This window comes from Pleurodeles waltl, chromosome 9 (assembly GCF_031143425.1).
Source record: "Pleurodeles waltl isolate 20211129_DDA chromosome 9, aPleWal1.hap1.20221129, whole genome shotgun sequence".
Taxonomy (NCBI): domain Eukaryota; kingdom Metazoa; phylum Chordata; class Amphibia; order Caudata; family Salamandridae; genus Pleurodeles; species Pleurodeles waltl.
This window is the reverse complement of record NC_090448.1, coordinates 937,198,762-937,217,245: the sequence shown is the minus strand read 5'-3', so window position 1 is coordinate 937,217,245 and position 18,484 is coordinate 937,198,762. Positions and strand designations below refer to the sequence as shown.

The window sequence follows — 18,484 nt, the reverse complement described above, 5'->3', positions numbered from 1 at the left end:
CTCCTTGTAGTCAGCCTCCAGACCTCGACACCAGGTTTTTCTTGGCCTTTCTCTTTTCCTTTGCCCTTGAGAGCTCCAGGTGAGGGTTTGCCTGATGGTGTTTAATGCGGGCTTGCAGAGGGTGTGACTTATCCAGCTCCAGTGTCTTTTCATGATTTCTTCATGAGCAGGGAGTTGGAAAGTCTGCTGCCATAGGTTGTTGTTGCTGATGGTGTTTGGATTTTCCTCAGACAGGTGTTGATGAAGGTCTGGACTTTGGTGGTGGTGGTCTCTGTTGTCCTCCAAGTTTCTGCTTCATACAGAAGGACCGATTTTATGCTAGTGTTACAAAGTCTGATTTTGGTTTGCAGCGTTAAGTCCTTAAAGCGACAGATCTTCTAGAGCTGAATGAAGACAGCCTTTGCTTTGCTGATTTGTGCCTTGATTTCTGAGTCTGTGCTGCCTTGCTTGTCTATGACACTGCCCAGGTAGGTGAAGGCCTCAACCTTTTCCAGTGCATCGTCTTCAAGAGTGATTGCAGTTGTGCTGGCTGTGTTAGCCTTCAGGATCTTGGTTTTTCCCCTGTGGATGTTAAGGCCAAGTTGTGCCGATGTGGCTGCCACTTTGTCGGTCTTCTCTTGCATCTACAGATGGACATAGGAGAGTAGGGCCAGACCGTCTACAAAGTCCAGGTTGTTGCTCCTTCTAGATGTCTTCATGACACTGTCTATCTCCAGCAGCAAAAAGAAAATGTGAGAGCAAAAAACCCTGGACTACCTTGCAGGTCACTCCCTATAAGAGTTCCTGATAACTCTTAGGAGTATATCTGGCACACCATAGTGGCAAAGGAATTTCCAAAGGGTCTTTCTGTACACGCTGTTGAATGCCTTCTCATGGTCGATGAAATTGACATGGGGGGGGGGATCCATTCCGTCCACTCCTCAGTGATGATGCCCAGTGTTGCAATCTGGTCTGTGCAGGACCTATCTTTGTGGGAGACAATTTGCTTGTCTCGCAACTCAGCAAAGACGTGTTCCTTCATTCTGTTCGGGATGACTCTGTTGAACACGTTCAGGTCTTTCTGGCTTGCTGTATCATCTGGAGAGCTTCCTTGTTATGTTGTAGAGTTCTTTCAAGTTTCCATAGCTTGCTGCTTCCTGGGCTTCTGTGGCAAGACCATTAATGAATCTTAGCTTTTCTGCCCTTAAGCTTCTCTTTGATTCCTTGTTGGTTTCGGTGTAGTCGCCTAGAGCTTTTGCTTTTTCTGCTCACATTTAGCTGCTTTTGACTGCAGCTTTCTTTTCCTTTCTCGTTTGGACTTTGCAGGGAGTCTCAGTGTAGATCCATTCTTTATTCTGGTATATCTTGGGACTCAGTAACTCTTGGCAGGTTGATGTCACTGTTTGTTTGCTCTTCCCCTGCTGGCTTTCCTTTGTGACTGTGTGGTCCTCTAGTTATTGCAGGACTTCAAACTTGTTACTGAGAGTGACTGGGTATTCACTCCATTTCTGTGCATCTTTGAGGAGGGCGATGTTACATTGCTGGCATTAATTTTGTCGGAACTTCTTGACAATGCAGCACATGGTCAACCCGATTCTATGGTGAATGGTCTTTTGACACCTATGTTGCTTTGTGTATTCTTTTGTTTGGGAATACATTACCGTCTATCAGGGCACAGAGGTCTATGAGCCTTTCACCATTCTTGTTTGTTATGCCATTGCAGATGTCTTCTTCATACCCAGTGTTGTCGCTTCCTTTCTTGGCATTAAGGTCCCCCATCAGTAGGGTGATGTCTCTCTCAAGGCATTTCTCCAGCAAGTAACGGAGTTTGTTGTAAAACTGTTCTTTTTCCTCTTCTTTGCTGTCATTTCTAGGTGCATATCACTGGCTAACATTCATGTTGATCCTCTTTATCTCTGGGTCCCCACACTAGGTAATTGGGGATCCCAAAATTTTAACCCTTCCCACCATTCAGTGTCTTTTTAAGTGCTTTCATGGCTGGAACGTCACACCTGGGAATAGCTTGTGCTTTAAGAGCCTTCTTTCTAATATCATTGCTATAGGCCTGCTACACCTGAAAATGCATAATGCACTATGGCTTCTAGGGGTTAAATATATGCGTACACTGCATTAATTAATGCCATTTTCTTTTTGTGTGGATATGTCCTCTGGGGGTTAACTATATAGTTACATGACCATGTTTCTTACAAATATTATTTTCATTGTGATGTCCTCTAGAGGCTGTTCTTAGCATTACAGTCATATCAACATACTAAAATATTTGCGGCACGGAAACTTACCCCAAACTTACTTTGCAGGGTATTACTTTTACAAAACATTTTTGCTCATAACAGCCTGTGATGGTCCTAGGACAATGGGACCACCTTCAAAACATTGACCACAATGTGCTCTTTCTGTCTACATCATCTCTGGATCCCCACACTATGTTAGTGGGGGCTCCAAAATAATAACTACTACCACCATTCTTTATGCTTTTTAAGCTCTCTCATGGCTGGAACTTTTGTTTTACTGCTGAGCGAAGTTGTGTTTTATGGGCCTTGTTTATAATATCATTGCAACAGGCCTGTTGGTCTTGAAAATGTGTAATGTACTATGCCCTTTAGGGGCTAATTATATGGTTACACTACATTACTTTTGCCTATTCTTTGCTCATGATGTTATGCTCTCTAAGGGCTGACTGTATTGTTACATGACCATGTTTCTTCCAAATTCTATTTTTATTGTGGTGTTCCCTAGGGGCTGTTCTGAGCAGTGCAGTCAACATACTATAATATTCGCGACACGGAAACTCACCACATAATGCTCTGCAGGGCATTACTTTTACAAAACATTTTTGCTCATAACTCAACATATGGTAGTCCTAGGACAATGGGACCACCTTCAAAATGCTTTTACTGTCTACATCATCTCTGGGCCCCCGCATTAGCTTAGTAGGGATCCCAAAATAATAACCCCTTCCCATCATTCAATGACTTTTAATCTTTCTCATGGCTAGAACTTTTGTTTTACAGCTGGGAGAAGTTTTGTTTTAAAGGTCTTGTTTGTAATATCATTGCAGTGGGCCTGCTAGCCCTAAAAACGCCCTCTAGGGGCTAAGTATATGGTTACACTGCATTACATTCTCCTGTTTTTTTCATGGGGTTATGCCCTCTATGGGCTAACAATATGGTTACATGACCATGTTTCTTACAAATGATATTTTTTGTTATGGTGCCCTCTAAGGGATATTTTGAGCATTACAGTCTAATGCCAAAAGTTTTTTCTGATAAAAGTGTATATGATAATTGTATATGTTTTAATAATCTCTCCTTATTACAACTATGACCATGATTCAGGCCAACTTAACATCCTTATTACACTATGACTGTTTGAACACTCTTGATATGTTTGGGTGACCCTTCTAGTTTATTTATCCTCTGTGGCTGTTTTGTGCCTTTTTGGGGGGAATTGTGCTAGTCAGCCAGAAAATCTGATGGTGGGGTGGTGAAAGTTATATTCTATTTGAAGTAGCATGCAGATTTAAATTAGGATCCTAAATGGCAAAATTTTCATTTTTGGCTTCAGATAGACGAAGAAGTTAAATGAAAGTGCTTTATTTATACCCAGGGCCACAGAATTATATGGAAGGAAAAGACGAAATTATGAGGCAGGGTTGACCAATTTATGTGGCAAGAAAAGTCCAGTTATGAATCTAAAATGCCAATATCTCTAACTCAAGCAATTGATAGGCCTATTGCATTGCAAATGCTTATTATATCTTGCGTGAGACAGCCCATTCATTGTTGCTTGTAAGTCTATTGTTCTTTAAAAATATCTAATGAGGGGCTTATAGCCCACCCATTACTTACCATTGGTAGGCTTGCTTCTCTCTCTCTCCTTTCTTTTGTTTTCATTGGTCAGCGGCAGCTCACACTCTCCTTTCTCTTGCTTTTAATGTTCAGCAACAGCTCTTCATTTTGCTGGTCTTACTCACTTAATTACAACCGTGGGAGGGTTTTGAATCACTTCTTTAGATTTGACACACAGGAATGAAAAAGCATTGGCAAAGTTAATATGTATTACCTTAGACAGTTGATGGGCGTTGCAGTGTCCTGCTGGACACATTCTAATGTTTATCACACAGCCACTCCTTGATGGCTGGACTATACACCCACCCCACACTCATCTAACAAGGACATTACGGGTCAGGTGACCCTGCAAATTAAAGAGCCCGAGTGCACGTGCTCGCGGCCAGAACCACCACTACAAACATGTGTCTGTGTCACTCATTTCTATAGTATCATGGCCCACGACATAACACTGGTGACAAGGCGGCGCTGGCCCCACGTGCCATGGAGCAGGGAGAATGGCGTTTCCTTGTTGGGAGGCAATGACATCAGGCGGATTGACCACAAAGCCTGCAACAAAGAAGGGAGAGGCGCTGACACCGGACACACCGACCCATTGAGATAGGACATAGTACAAAACATACCATGCCCCATGCCTAATGTGTGCCCATAATCTGCCCCCACACAGAGGATTTAGAATAAAAGTGATGAGGGATCCCATGACCCACGGCCACGACTCCTGCGAGGCAGTGGCAGACTAGGAACAGCACCCGCCAAACTGCCGGGTCTTAGGTGAGCCCATGGACAGAACAAAGATGAAGCAGTGCAAGAAGATTAGGTGATAATGGGCTGAAGAGCTCCATGGATATTGAGTAAAGACCATGCCTGCAACAAGGAGAAGATGAGGTCAGATGTTTGATGCCCTGTCCAGTACCCCTGCGGTCACTGCCTGTCTCAGCCATGTGAGCTCCACCTACCAGATGAGTTTCACTTGCACGGGCATCTCCAGAGCCTGCAGCATTGCTGGGAAGATGCCCTGGGTTGGCTGGAATGCTGTCAGAAAAATAGGAAATTGCTGCAGCCCACTTTACACAGCGGAGGCCTCCGTCTTCCCTCATCTTGTCTGGGGACAGAAGTTGGTAGGCGCGAATAAGTGCTGCACCCCAGGCGAGAGACATCCTGCTGCATGAACTTGCTGCCACAGCCCCACCCTCACATGAAAAGTGAAAAACCCCACCACAGCCTTCAGATCACAACATCTGTAACACAGCCTGAGACCCAAGCAGCAGATGGACTGGGCACACAGGTCTCACCTGAAATACAAGCAGACATATTCTGATGATGAGAGACGGCAGCGGTTGTAGTGAGAGGGCCGCGAATCGCAGTCAGCAGGGCAGAGGTAATGGGATTGGCAAGGTGAGAGAATTTAAACACACCCTGCATCTTCACTAGAGGTCAACTAGAGGACAGCAGAGTCAAACTGTTCCTTTATGCAGACCTCCGAGCACTGCAAGGCCCTGCTCATAAGCCCAGCACAGCAAAGAAGTACAGCCTTAGTCATTTTGAGCCCGTTCACAGGAGATTTCCTGCCCTGATACCCAGTGAACACCACCACTAAGCAGAAAAATAAATAAGCACTGACATTTTGTCTGTCAGCAGGACAGTAGTGTCAGAATGTTTGATGCTATTGTGGTACTCTGCAGGATTAATGTCATAAATTGTGTCGCTAATCCTGTAACTTAAAGGGAGACCCTTTGAAAGTAATGGGTACGTCATTTTAATTTTGTAAATGTCACTGTGCCATTTTTATGGGCCTCCCTGTGGGGGAACTCACCCTTGCATACATTATACCTGGTACAGGCATAATGTGGCGGAAGGGGTTACATAGTGGTGCAATGCTAGCTTTGCACCACTTTGTAAATATGGCAAAGGAGAATGGCCACCTTAATGACACATTAGTGTAAAAAAATTATGCTAGTGTGGTGCTAAGAGGGTGCTAGGGCCTTGTAAATCTGGTCCATAGTATCTTCCATACAGTGGCGATTTAAAGGCACATTGCAAGGTCCCCATTGCGATACACTCACAATGAATGTAAAATGCTCTCTACAGAGGAAGTGCAGCTTTAGACATCAGGACACTGGAGGCGAGACACAGCAGGAGATGACAAGGTCCCAAAACCTCAGCACTAAAAGGGAGGAGAGTGCTCTGACCCTGGCTTGACCCGGCAAAGGAGAGGAGCCATCACAAGAGGACACCCTGAGTATGAGGTGCAAACTACTCAGCGCCATCCAGAGACTGAAGTTGTACACCACTATTGTAATACTGCCAGCCAGAGTGCCAATAGACAATGTATGACTACATGAAAGAGGCCATGCCAGCCGGCCACTCCAGCACCGAATGGCCAATGTTTGCCTGTTGAGAAACATGTCACACGGAGTGCCAAACCGTGCCAACCATGCACAAACTTAGACAGGACAAGGCACCTTTACTGCATAGCCTCGAGGCGCAGGCCCTATGTCCTTGAAAGTCGGTTGAAGAAGGTGACCCAGCGAGTGGAGCACCAAGATGATCCCTAAGGAAGGGACAGGACCTGTGAGAGATTGTTGCGGGGTCAGGAAATGAAAGAACGACACAACTCGGTTTGGAAAATAATATAAGCATTTATGAATAATGGCCATGAGGGCAGCACAGCTCTGTGACTGATACCGCACTCAACTTTGTCATCACGAACAGCTTCTTTTTTAGGTTTAAAATACCTTGAATGCATCTTATCACTTGACATGCATTTTGATTTAAGCGCTTGCTTGGTACATTGTTATCTCTACTTACGTTAGCACGAAGCCACATTTCTCCTTGGGAAAGCATCTAATTACGCATTTACAGAAAGCGAAGGTTACACATCTGTCATGGACACATTTGCTAATAACCACAGTGCCTTTTGATCTCACGTTCTGAAGCCTATCATTATGTCCTTCCTCAGCTAATTCCATTCTTAGACAGAAATGTTTCCATCCTCCCTTGCACAGCTGCTGACCTTCAAGCATCAAAGCTTATTGTGTTTGCTTTCCAAAACCACTGTGGTGTACACTTTCTCTTGTGAACGTGGATCAGAATGTGCGCCCTCCCTGTGCATGTGTTATCAAGTTATGGCTCAAGCTTTTTGTGGCCTTCTAATTCCAGCTGCCGTTATGATTAAATGTTTCTGTTTGTCCCTGTCCTTGCACGCCTGCATCCTCTCTATCCTGGGCTCTCTATTTGGACATCATGAACTTTCTAGGCCTGTATTCTTCTCTGATCATGTATGATTCTGCAGATTTTCCTCCCAATTCATGCATTAGCAAAAGTGGGCATTCTCTTTTTTCCATATTTTCAGTAGCAAGGTCCACCAGGAGAACACCAAGTCCTACTGACAGGACTGGAGATAAGAGAGGTCTGTGATCAGAAAGAGCAAAGTCCTACTGACAGGACCTGTGAGAAGTCCACAAGAAGAAACTCAAATCTTACTGATAGGAACGGGCCTAAGAGAGGCCGCGACCGAAGAAGGTACACCATCTTAGAAACAGGACACAACCAGCGACAAGTCAATGTGCAATGAACATGAGACACATGGCAGGACGCCACATCTCCAGGAGAGACCTGGTCAGAAGAGAGAAGAGCGTGGCATGATGCCACTTCATGAAGGAGAAGAAAAGAAGAGAGAAAGGTGTGCGACAGACCTGTCACACTGAAGATCCCGACAACCATAAGTGCGCAAGAGGAGTGAAGAAGTGCGTTCAAGATTGAGGACTTGTACTTCCACGTGATAGTGCAACCATCTACACAAGCCAGCCACCGTAATGCAGTGATGTCATTGGAGACAGCCCAGCAGGAGTATCAAATGTAAGCCGCCTCCATGCGCGAATTGTGTACCTTCCCTACGCTTCACAGTGCAACCGTCCAGCCACCGGTTGCTTGAGGAAAATGGCATCCCTACTAGTGACAGCACATGCCAAAGAAGAAGAACCGCATGTGGCGCCGAAGTCCCTCCAGTTATCTTTACCCCATACAAGACTTCACCACCTATAGCGCAAGTTGTCAAATTGGTAAGAAAGTCATCATTACCACATACATCACAAGAACCACCTTAGGAGCACCTTATGAGCATCTCACCACCAAACTGCCTGTGAAAGATCAACACCAAGGGACCGACGAAGCATTCCTGGCACTTGAGGAGACCAATCACCCAGAGACGAACTGTTAAGCCCCACGGGCACCTGAGTCCTGCTGGCAAGAGCACACAGACCATGAGACACCCACACCTTGTGGTTGCACAAGCAGCTTGGCCATGGCCCTGTTGGCGGTTCGGCAGTAACCCCTTTGCGCGGCCTACGAGAGGCCCCACACAGTCACTTGGCAACCCAATGAAAAAGGGCCTCAAGGAAATTCTGGCGCAAAGGAATCCTTCACAAGAGATGACCGGAAGCTGATCCACTGACAGGGTACCAGGAAGCACCAGGGCTTCAGAAGAAGTTGTCCAAACATCGCTAATGTCTTCCCAGCCTTTGCAGGATTGGCCTTCATGGAGTCAGGATGCCTTACTTGAAACCTTTGAAGCAGACTTCATCAATGCTCCTGATGCACCAAGTTTGAACTGTTTGACACAACTGTATCACCACAAGGGCATGCAGGACTGACCACGTGAGTGGACACTGACCCAACCAACCGGCTGTCAAAGAATCCAGACTCCATCTACACAGTGTTCTTGCCCAGTAATAGCTGTTTAAACCATGGATATGTGCAGAGATGAACAGGTGCACTCAGATGCACCTGTCCACTGCCTTTTTGCGGACTGCCTCTCGAGTCTGAGAGACTATGCAGGTGTCTTGTGTTTTTGTTTTTCTTACAGTTTGGACTTGTTTTTATTTTTAATAATGTTTGGGAGGAATGCAGTGTCCTACTGGACACATTCTAGCATTTGTTACACAGACACTCCTTGAGGGCTGGAACTTACACCCACCCCACACCATGCAACATAGGCATCACCAGTCAGGTGACCCTGCGAATAAAAGAGCCTGAGTGCACATGCTTGGGGCCAGTTACCACCACTACAACCATGTCTCTGCGTCACTCATTTCTATAGTATTTGGGCCCAGGGCCCACCACATAACACGCGTGAACAAAGCATTTTTTTGGTGAGATTGTACTCATCCAGTGGTAGGGGTGTGGCATATTGCTAACTTGAATTAGCGTGCACCAGCAGTGCTGAGGTCCTGAGTTGTCTCCCATTGAGACTGAAAAAGCCACAACAAGGGAAAAGCGCCCCCCCCCCAATATGGGGGCAGCGCGGCCCCTTAGGAATCGGGGACGCCGTGGGTCGGACCCTTCGCACTAGTTGTGCGTCAGGCTGGACAGGTACTTCCTCCCTCACACCTCGTGAGATGTGGGGGCGGAAGTAACTTTTCTAGGCGAACGCTGCAGCTACGACTGCTGATCCAGTCTCAGCCACCGCACGCCAGTGGGGGGCTACTTAAGCGCCCCCCCAGAAAGGCTCGGCCTTGTTGTGGCACGGCAGAGGACGATTGGACAGCTCCTGCTCTTGGCCGCCCCGTTACACCCCTTGGCAGCTTGGTGTTTGGAGAGGGGGCGGAACCCTGAGCATGTGGGCAAGGAATGGTGAAGTCAGGGGAGCCGCCCCCCCTAGGGATACAGGTGAGGTACAGTTCACCTGTGTGGTCCAAGGGAGGTTCAGAACAGGAAGGGATCCTGTCACAATGATTTATGGTTACAGATTGAAGTTTATGAATACAGTTATGTTATTGTAAATGTTTTTCAGTTTCTTGAAGTGATTTATGGCTAAAACATGTGTTATGGAATTATCAAGTAAAAAGTTAAAATAAAACTTCTTCCAACAAAATAAATTTGTCGGTCTGCGTATAGCCGGTGTTGGGGTGAGGGCCTGCTAGTGGTCTCCGAGTTCTATGTCTTGGTGTTCTGAGCAGCCTTATGGTGCATTTTGCATTCTGTTCGTTTGGGGGTAAGGAGATGAACCGAACTCTGTGATTCTTTCTTAAAAGGCTGGCATCGAGAGGCACATTACAGACATGTTTTGCCCGATCAGGATTCAGAGCGCATGTGTACACTTCGAAAAACTCAAACCCGCGTCCTCCGCACAACTTCAATTTTTGCACTGCTCCCTACAGCGCCATCTGCTTCCACCCCCGCATAGCACCGAGTACAACGACGTGTCTGGCTTGGAAGTAAATAGGACAGTGTCACGACTGGCTATGATGGGAAAGGCAAGCAGGACTCATGCCAAGATCTGCTCTGCTCAGGACTCTGTCCCTGCCTCGCCGGCCTTTACGAAGCTTCATACATTTGCATATTTACCTGTTCTCACAAAACGGGGAGGCAATGGTTGCTTGTATTCCGTGTGTCTCCACCTGTTCTTTTTGCTATTTCTAGTAGTGAAGTCTAAGGAGTGACCAGGAAACGTTAAATGATTTTATTTTGGCTTTCTAGGCATCCTTTGTTTTCACTTTTCCGTTTTTTATTTTATAGGTGTGATTGATGCATCTTCTTTCTATTTATAATCTCTAATCTTGGGGTCTGTTCCCCAAGTCTTGGTCAGTGACGTTTCATTGTATGAGCATTCTTGACAGTCGAGTTTCTCCCTTCAATCGCCTCTGATGCTTGGGATGTCTCAGTGAGCTCCAAGCGCTGTAACAAGGAAATGTCTAAGCGCTGATGCACTAAGTGTTCGAATGACCCAACACTTGAGCTGTTTTTACTTGCCTTAGAAAGACTAGAGTTCCTCTCATTGAGTTTAACCACTGACCTAAAATTAAGCACCGATTTTTGCTGTGGGGCATTACCCTCCTGAGCTACATACTGAAAGATTTAAATCACGCCTCTTGGCTGGATTTCTTCTTCTCTTCCCATCACGTTAAAGGAACCAGCATTCCTCTCATTACATCTGAGAAAAGATGTACATTTTGAAGCAACTTGAAGCATCTTTTAAAATATGGAATGTTAGTGCTGTATTGCCTTGCTAGAATGAAGTGTGAAGGGACTCTATTATCTTTTGTTCTCATTTCAGTTTATATTTCATCCTTCTTCTCCTTTTCACAATTATTTCAGCCAGGTCTTCTGGAATGGATGTGCTAATCAAGTATTTATTTATGATTTACATGTTTGCATTCTCCTCTAGTTTGACCTTTATCTCCTGTTTCTTTTTTTTCCTTTCTTTGATCAATTGGATATATTCCATTGATCAAAGAAAGGAAAAAATTATACTTTTTAAGGTCTTGCCTAAAAGACGGCTTTAGCATTGTGTCAAACCAATTGTCACCAATACAATAATACATAGTGGGATTTGGGTCCCTTCTCATGAATGGATTGCTTTATTGTATATCTCATGAGTATTTATAAAGCACATGCTCACCTTCGGGTCTCCTGGTGCTGATATAACATGTTTATTCTTATCCAGCGCAATGGTACTCATTTTATCGACCTTGGACAAATGAAAGCCTGAGTGGACCTGCCAGGATTTCAAACTGTGACCAGGAAGTCAGTGACAGATTATTAGAGTGGATGCATTTGCCCATCCACTCCATGTGTTTGTCCCTCCTCTGGAGAATGTCCTCTTTGCCATCTTTTTGACTAGATGAGTTCCATCCTTTCATTGCTGACACCACGGGGCTCTTAACAAGCATGGATTTCCTGCTCTCTTTCCCATCACCATCCCCGCCCCACTTATCCTTTGCTCCCTCTTCCCTGCCACTTCATTTTTTTTAAATGTTATATTTTGTGCGATTAACTAGGACCTTCACACTTCTGCTGAGCTACTCACTTCTCCACTTGTCATTTCTCCATGATTTCTCCCGCCCTTCCCGTTTTTTAAAAATGTATTTCAGTGAGGGCTCAGCATTAGTAGAGCATTGCTACCAGGTCACTCTTTTTTTTTTTTTTGCAGTTTTCGTGCAAACGTTTTTTAATTTTTTTTCCTTCTTAAGTGGCAGTCAGCCAACTTGCAACCGTATAAACATTTTCAAGTAATATGCTAAAGTGGCAGACACTCCTTGATGTACGCGCATGCAGGTGCACGCATTGTCAGCCATTTAGCAATGGTTTTGCTTTATTATCTATTATTGGCTGCTAGTGTGTACGCTTACACTGTCACGTATCTGTGGGTATTTTGGAATTATTCTATTCTTTTTTCCTTTCTCCTAATACCAAAACAATCAGGTATGGACAAAGCCAATAGCCCAGCATTTTAAATGCTTATTTCACACTATCTTAGTGACATTTCTTCAAGCATCCCTGGGGAGATTCTGTGTCATTTAGCAGGTTGTGATTTATCGGAATATTTCATCAGAGACTCATAAAAGTTGCCCCTAAATTGAATGGTTTATAGTTATTTATTTTTATATTGTGTCATAAAATGAACCATTCAGTATTTTCTTCCGGGAAGACCATCCACCCCCACAAACCCTCTTATGACACGGTGGGCACGTTCGCTTTGCTTCTGCAATGAAAGTTGGGGTAGGAACTTAATTTACAAGCAATTAATGAGTTAGATTTGGAGGCACGCCAGATGTATGGTAAATTAACAGATGTCATTCTTGGCAATTTGCGTTTTGGAACATAATCAGACCTAGGGCGATATTAGATTCATCTTTTGCAGCAGCCTCCCCTAATTAACTTGCATTTCTCACTTGGAAGCACACAATGGAAACTGTTCAGCTGGTCTGGCTGCCAGGCGTGGTAATCTCCAATTGGCTGCATTGTATGCTGGTTGATCTGTCATCTACAGTGCTCATGTACATGCATGTCATTCAATCACCAGAAAGCATCATTCAGTTTAGGGCGGATCGCAGAACTGCAGCTGAGAACATGATATGTTTGAAGGCTTGATATAGCGCAGGGTGTGGCTAAACCTGCGTGCTGCTCGTCTCTGCAATAGTTGGACACAAAAATACTGTCGTCCTTTACAGCTTCTATTTTTGTTTACATTTTCTAAAACTCTCATTAGGAGTGGTGGTATGCCTGCCTGAACAATAACTCATGGTAAAATTCCACCACTCGCCATTACGAGTGTCCTGGTGTCTCTGGGACAGACTTCAGTAGCATCAGTAGCTTTACTGGGGTGGCTCTCCCAGTTGTTCTGGAAGTTAAGTCCCCCGGTTTTATGTCATCTACGGGTGGGTTTAACGCATAATTTGCTGTACGTAATCACACAGAAATACCACAAAAGTAAGTGAGATTCTGCGAAAATATGCAAGAAGAGTAATTCGACATTTAGGCCCTGATTTATACGTTTTTTGTGCCGCATTTGCGTCATTTTTGGACGTAAAAGTGGTGCAAACTTACAAAATACAATTATGGCCCATATTTACATTTTTTTAGCGCCGCACTTGCGTAATTTTTTACGCAAAAGCAGCGCAAACTTACAAAATACAATTGTATTTTGTAAGTTTGCTCTGCTTTTGCTTTTGCGTCAAAAAGCAGCATAAATGCGGCACTAAAAAAGTATAAATAGGGGCCTATATTTTCTAAGTTTGCACCGCTTTTGCGTCAAAAAACGACACAAGTGCGGTGCAAAAAAAGTATAAATCAGGGCCTTAGTGCTATTTTCTTAGTGCACAAATGCCCCTTGTGTCCAAAATCTACACAAAGATGCATTTTGAGCTAAGAAATATTGCTATGTGCAGAATACTAATAGTAGTGCAACTTTTCCCCCAGCTTACTCCCGGCCTTTAGTGCTATTTTCTTAGTGTAAAATGCACCCTTGCATTCAAACTGCACACAAGTATGCATTTTGCACTAAGAAAATAGCAATAAATGCAAAACAACACGCCCATCAGCGCAAATAGCCTTTCCTTAAATTAGCTGTTTTTGTGCTTACTTCCCCCCAAATTACTCTTAATTAAGCGAGCTGGTGTAATTGCATAATTATTAGTAATTCTGTGTCAAAGAGTGAAATTACTAAAATTACTCCAATTGCTTGGGGCTCAGAAAAAGGTTGGGTGGTGAGAGGAGGATAAAGAAGCTGAAGGAGCACAGGGGAAAATTGTGAGAGAGGAGGAGGAAGGATGGGAGAAAGCAAGAGAGTGGAGACGTGGATGGAGGTGTAAGAGGTGGGGTAGCGTGAGAGAAGATGCAGAAGGAGATAGAGAGCAGTGATGTTGAGAAAGTAGTTGGGGGTGATTAAGAGAAGATAAAATGAGAGCACTAAGAAAGAAGGAGAAGAAAGTTGTAGTATCAATCCTGGAGATGAAAATAAGTCCATGTAGATGAAGTTGAAATCACGTTTATTTCAGATATACTTCATACATAGTAAAACAGGAACTCCAGTCTTCATCCAAACCTCCAGCACCATCAACTGTCCAGCACGGAATGCTGTCCAGCTAAGGAAGATACCAAACGCCAGGGGTGAAGCTGGAAGATACTAAACAGATCATACATAATACAAATACTCCTAAAACACAGAATACAATTCCACATTAAAACATTACACCAAAACACTATCTACATTATTATACTAGAAATAAACTCAATACTACACCACCCTCCTCCCCACACAAATTTATACCACAACAATCCTATTCAAGTTCCAAATCCGTCCATCATCAAGTTTGACAGCCCCTTTGTATATTTTAACAACTCCATATATAGGACTGAACCTAGATATGCTAGACTTGCTGGTTCCAGGTAATTTAATTTTAACTCTGTCACCAACACATACAATATTTTTTTTTACCGATTTACGAATGTCATAGATTTCTTTTCTTCTCAGTTGGTGACGTTCATCCTTATTCTTAGCATTGCTTTTAATAACCTCACTATCTAAAGCATAAGAAAGATGCTTCTTAAGCCATGGAGGATCAATTTTAGTATGTGGCACACGTTTTTTAAACAATAAGAAAGGAGTCTGACCCGTGCTGGAATGTGGAGTGAATCTGTACTCTTCAACTTTCGTTTCTACCCAACTCTCCCAATCAACTCCATTCACTTTAGCCAACTGTACAGTTTCTTTCAATGTTCTATTGAAACGTTCCACCATGCCATTGGTCTCTGGATGACACAGTGCACATTTTTTATGAACAATTCCTCTAGAAGAAAGAAAATCTCTCATGAATTTTGAGATAAATTGAACACCATTGTCAGACAAAATAGCAGCAGGATTACCCTCTCTGCTGAAAACCTTAGAAAGAAAATCCACCACTACTTTTGAAGAAATCTCCGAAGTTATGCAAACCTCCGGCCAGCGAGAAAGCATATCCATCAATACAATAATATACTTAGAACTAGACTTAGATGATACTGGTCCCATAATGTCAATGGCAACTTCTTCCCAAACTTCATTTGGAATTTCCTTAAGTATTAACGGTTGAGTCTTCACCTTAAGAGATTTGTCCGCTAAACAGCATTCATAGCAATCTCGTACTCTCCTTTCTAGAGCAATATCCATTCCCGGCCACCAATACAACGCCCTCATTCTTTCCTTAGTTTTACTTATACCAGGATGCCCAGAATGTGATAGAGCAAGGAGTTGATCACGTAGAGATGACGGAGGGACAAGTCTGTTACCTCTTAGTAACAATCCCTCATGTAACCACAATTCATTCCACACTTTCTTGTAAGAAGAAAGTGAAATATCACGGCAATCTTTCAATTCCTTTGACAACAACAATTGCATTACTTTAGAAAGATTCTCATCTTTAGTCAACTCCTCACGCCATTCAATTTCTGAAACACACCCATCTGTTAAGGCACACACTTGTATTTCGTCCTCTGTCCACCATGACATACTATCACACTCATCGGATACATCATCCACTACTAACCTAGACAAGCAATCAGCTGTTCTGTTGTCACAACCCAGAACATATTTTACTGTAAACTGATAATCTTGGAGTCCCACTATCCATTTACAGATGCGTGAAGATACATTGTCTGAACCCTTTTTTCTAAAAATCTCTTGCAAAGGCTTATGATCGGAACGTACCTCAAAAGATATTCCCCACAGAAATTGCCTAAACTTCTTAACAGCCCAATAAATCGCGAGTGCCTCCTTCTCAATTGTTGAATAATTAAATTCTGCACCATGAAGACTACGGGATGCAAAAGCAACAGTAGTCTCAACACCATTCCTTAGTTGTTTTAGTACACACCCTAAACCTTTATCAGATGCATCAGTAATAAGATAACAAGGAATGCCTGGTTGAAAACTAGTTAAGAATTGGGCAGAATTCAGGGCTTCCTTAAGGTCCTGAAATTCCATCTCACACTCCTTTGACCAAACAAATTCACTGCCCTTCCTGAGCAAGGATCTAATTGTGTTTGATCTTTTAGCAAAGTTTGGAATATACCTGGCATAGAATTCTGCCATTCCTAAAAAAACTTGAATATCTTTTTTACAACTTGGAGTGGATAAACGTATAATAGTATGTACTAAGTCATTTTTTGGTTTAACACCCTCACCAGATATAACATGTCCTAAATATGTTATTTGAGACTGGACAAATTTACACTTTTCTTTTTTCAGAGTGATTCCTTTGGCTTTGAACAATGAAAGTACACTTCTCAGTTTCTTAACATGCTCTTCTTGAGTGTTAGTAAATACAAGAACATCATCTTGGAAAAAACACACTCCCTTCAAACCCCCTAAAAGTCTTTGCATTAGTCTTTGGAAAACAGCCGCTGCTGAACATAAACCAAAAGGCATACGATTGAATTTAAAAACTCCAAATGGAGTAATAAAAGAGGTAAGGAGTTTAGAGTCTTCAGTCAGTTGTACTTGATGGTATGCAGAAGTAAGATCAAGAGTGGAAAAAACCTTTGCATCTCCTAATGTACTTATCATTTCATTGATGTTAGGTAGAGGAAATCTGTCCTCCACCACTTCCTTGTTCAAGTTGCGTAAATCAATGCACAGTCTAATGTCTCCAGAAGGTTTGGTCACAACTACTATAGGAGCTATCCATTGTGCTGCCTCAACCTCCTCAATGATCCCACTGTCCTTAAGCCTTTCAAGTTCTTGTTTCACTTTTCCTCTTATACTCATCGGAACATTCCGTACTTTAGAAGCCACGGGTAGAGCATCTTTTTTCAAGACAATCTGATGCTTATAGTCTTTTACACACCCCACATTGGAACTAAAAACCTCAGGATATTCACTCCACAATTGGCGTTCAAGATCAGACACTTCTTGGACCAAAACTTGCGGTACAGCATTAGGATTCAGAATTATTCCCAATTCCTTCTGATGGGGCCAGCTCAATATGGTATCTCCGACAACAGGAACATATATTTTCCCAACTATTTCACTGGCTTTGAAACCAATCTTTGCTTTAAAATATCCTTTTAATTCAATAGGTTTGCCACCATACGAGAAAGGCAAAACATCTGGTGTCAAAAGATCAACTTTGCCTTCAAAATGTGTAACATAATCTTTTACAGACACCAGAGATAACTTTGCCCCAGAGTCCATCATCGTAGTGACAGGAATCTCATTAATCATCACAAGATATTTTGGATATTCACAATTAATTGTGGAAATACAATTAACATCATTTACCACTTGTAAAATGAATGGTTGATTATCGTTGTCATCAGTAACTTCATTAATTTTTGCAATGTTCTTGTTAACAGACTTGCAACATTTAGCAAAATGACCTTTTTTGTTGCACCTATTGCAAACAACTTGGACAGCTGGACAATCTTTAAAATTTGCTAAATGTGAAGGTGAACCACATCTAAAACAAAAAGTCTTATTTTTGTTCCTTATATTTACAGAGCTTTTAGGTTTGGAATCTATTTTGTTTAAAGAAGGAGCAACTTTTGAATTCTTTAACGTTTCAATACAGGATTGAGAATGCTCAATTTGTTTAGCAACTTTCAATACTTCATCAAGAGACAGATCACTCTTTGACCATAGAGCTTCTCTGATTTTGTCAGATTTGCATTCTAACATAAATTGGTCACGTATACGTTCCTCTATATTAGCACCAAAATTGCAAAGAGAAGCTAATTTGCGTAGTTTTGTTATATAGTCTTCAATAGATTCTTCATCCATCTGTTTGCTTTTCCCAAAATAAAACCTTTGTAGAAGAATAGAGACTTTGGGTAAGAAATGCGTGTCAAGACGAAGAAGCGTCTCATCAAAATCATTCAAGGGAGCATCACCAACTGCTCCATCCAAATTTGATACCGCAGGTAATGTCTCTAATATTTCCTGTCCTTCTGCACCTAAGCAGTGTTGGAGAAGTGACGTTTTCCTCTCAATGGACAAGTTTGTACCGCAGACTTTCAAATAAGTTAAGAAAACTTTTTTCCATTTTGACCAAGGAATTGTTGGTTCACCCGGAGAAGATAAGAAGAAAGGGGGAGGAGAGATGTTTTGCATGATGAATGTCAAAAAAAATTAAATGAATAAGTAAGAAAACAAAAAAAAAATAATTAAAAAGATACAAACAAGGAATCTGCAGAGAGAAGTGAAGAAGAAGGAACGAAAATAATGATGAAAAGATAAAAAGATTAAGTGAAAAAAAACTAGAGATTAGAGAATAGTAATAAACAATAGAAAGATTTTGTATTATTCAAATTTTCAAGCAGTACAATATTGTACTGAAATCCTGTTTACAAAACCTTAATAAAGACAAAGCTGAATATTCAGT

At 42.6% G+C, this 18,484-nt stretch overlaps 1 protein-coding gene across 1 annotated transcript; it reads right to left on the bottom strand.

Annotated features, from left to right (window-relative positions):
- Positions 1-377: 377 nt before the first annotated feature.
- Positions 378-17,298, bottom strand: RTL1 (retrotransposon Gag like 1). The gene is made up of 2 exons (XM_069207647.1): positions 14,566-17,298; positions 378-623 (listed from the first exon to the last, which is right to left on the bottom strand). The coding sequence occupies exons 1-2, from the start codon at positions 17,296-17,298 to the stop codon at positions 378-380; spliced, it is 2,979 nt and encodes a 992-aa protein (XP_069063748.1).
- Positions 17,299-18,484: the final 1,186 nt, after the last annotated feature.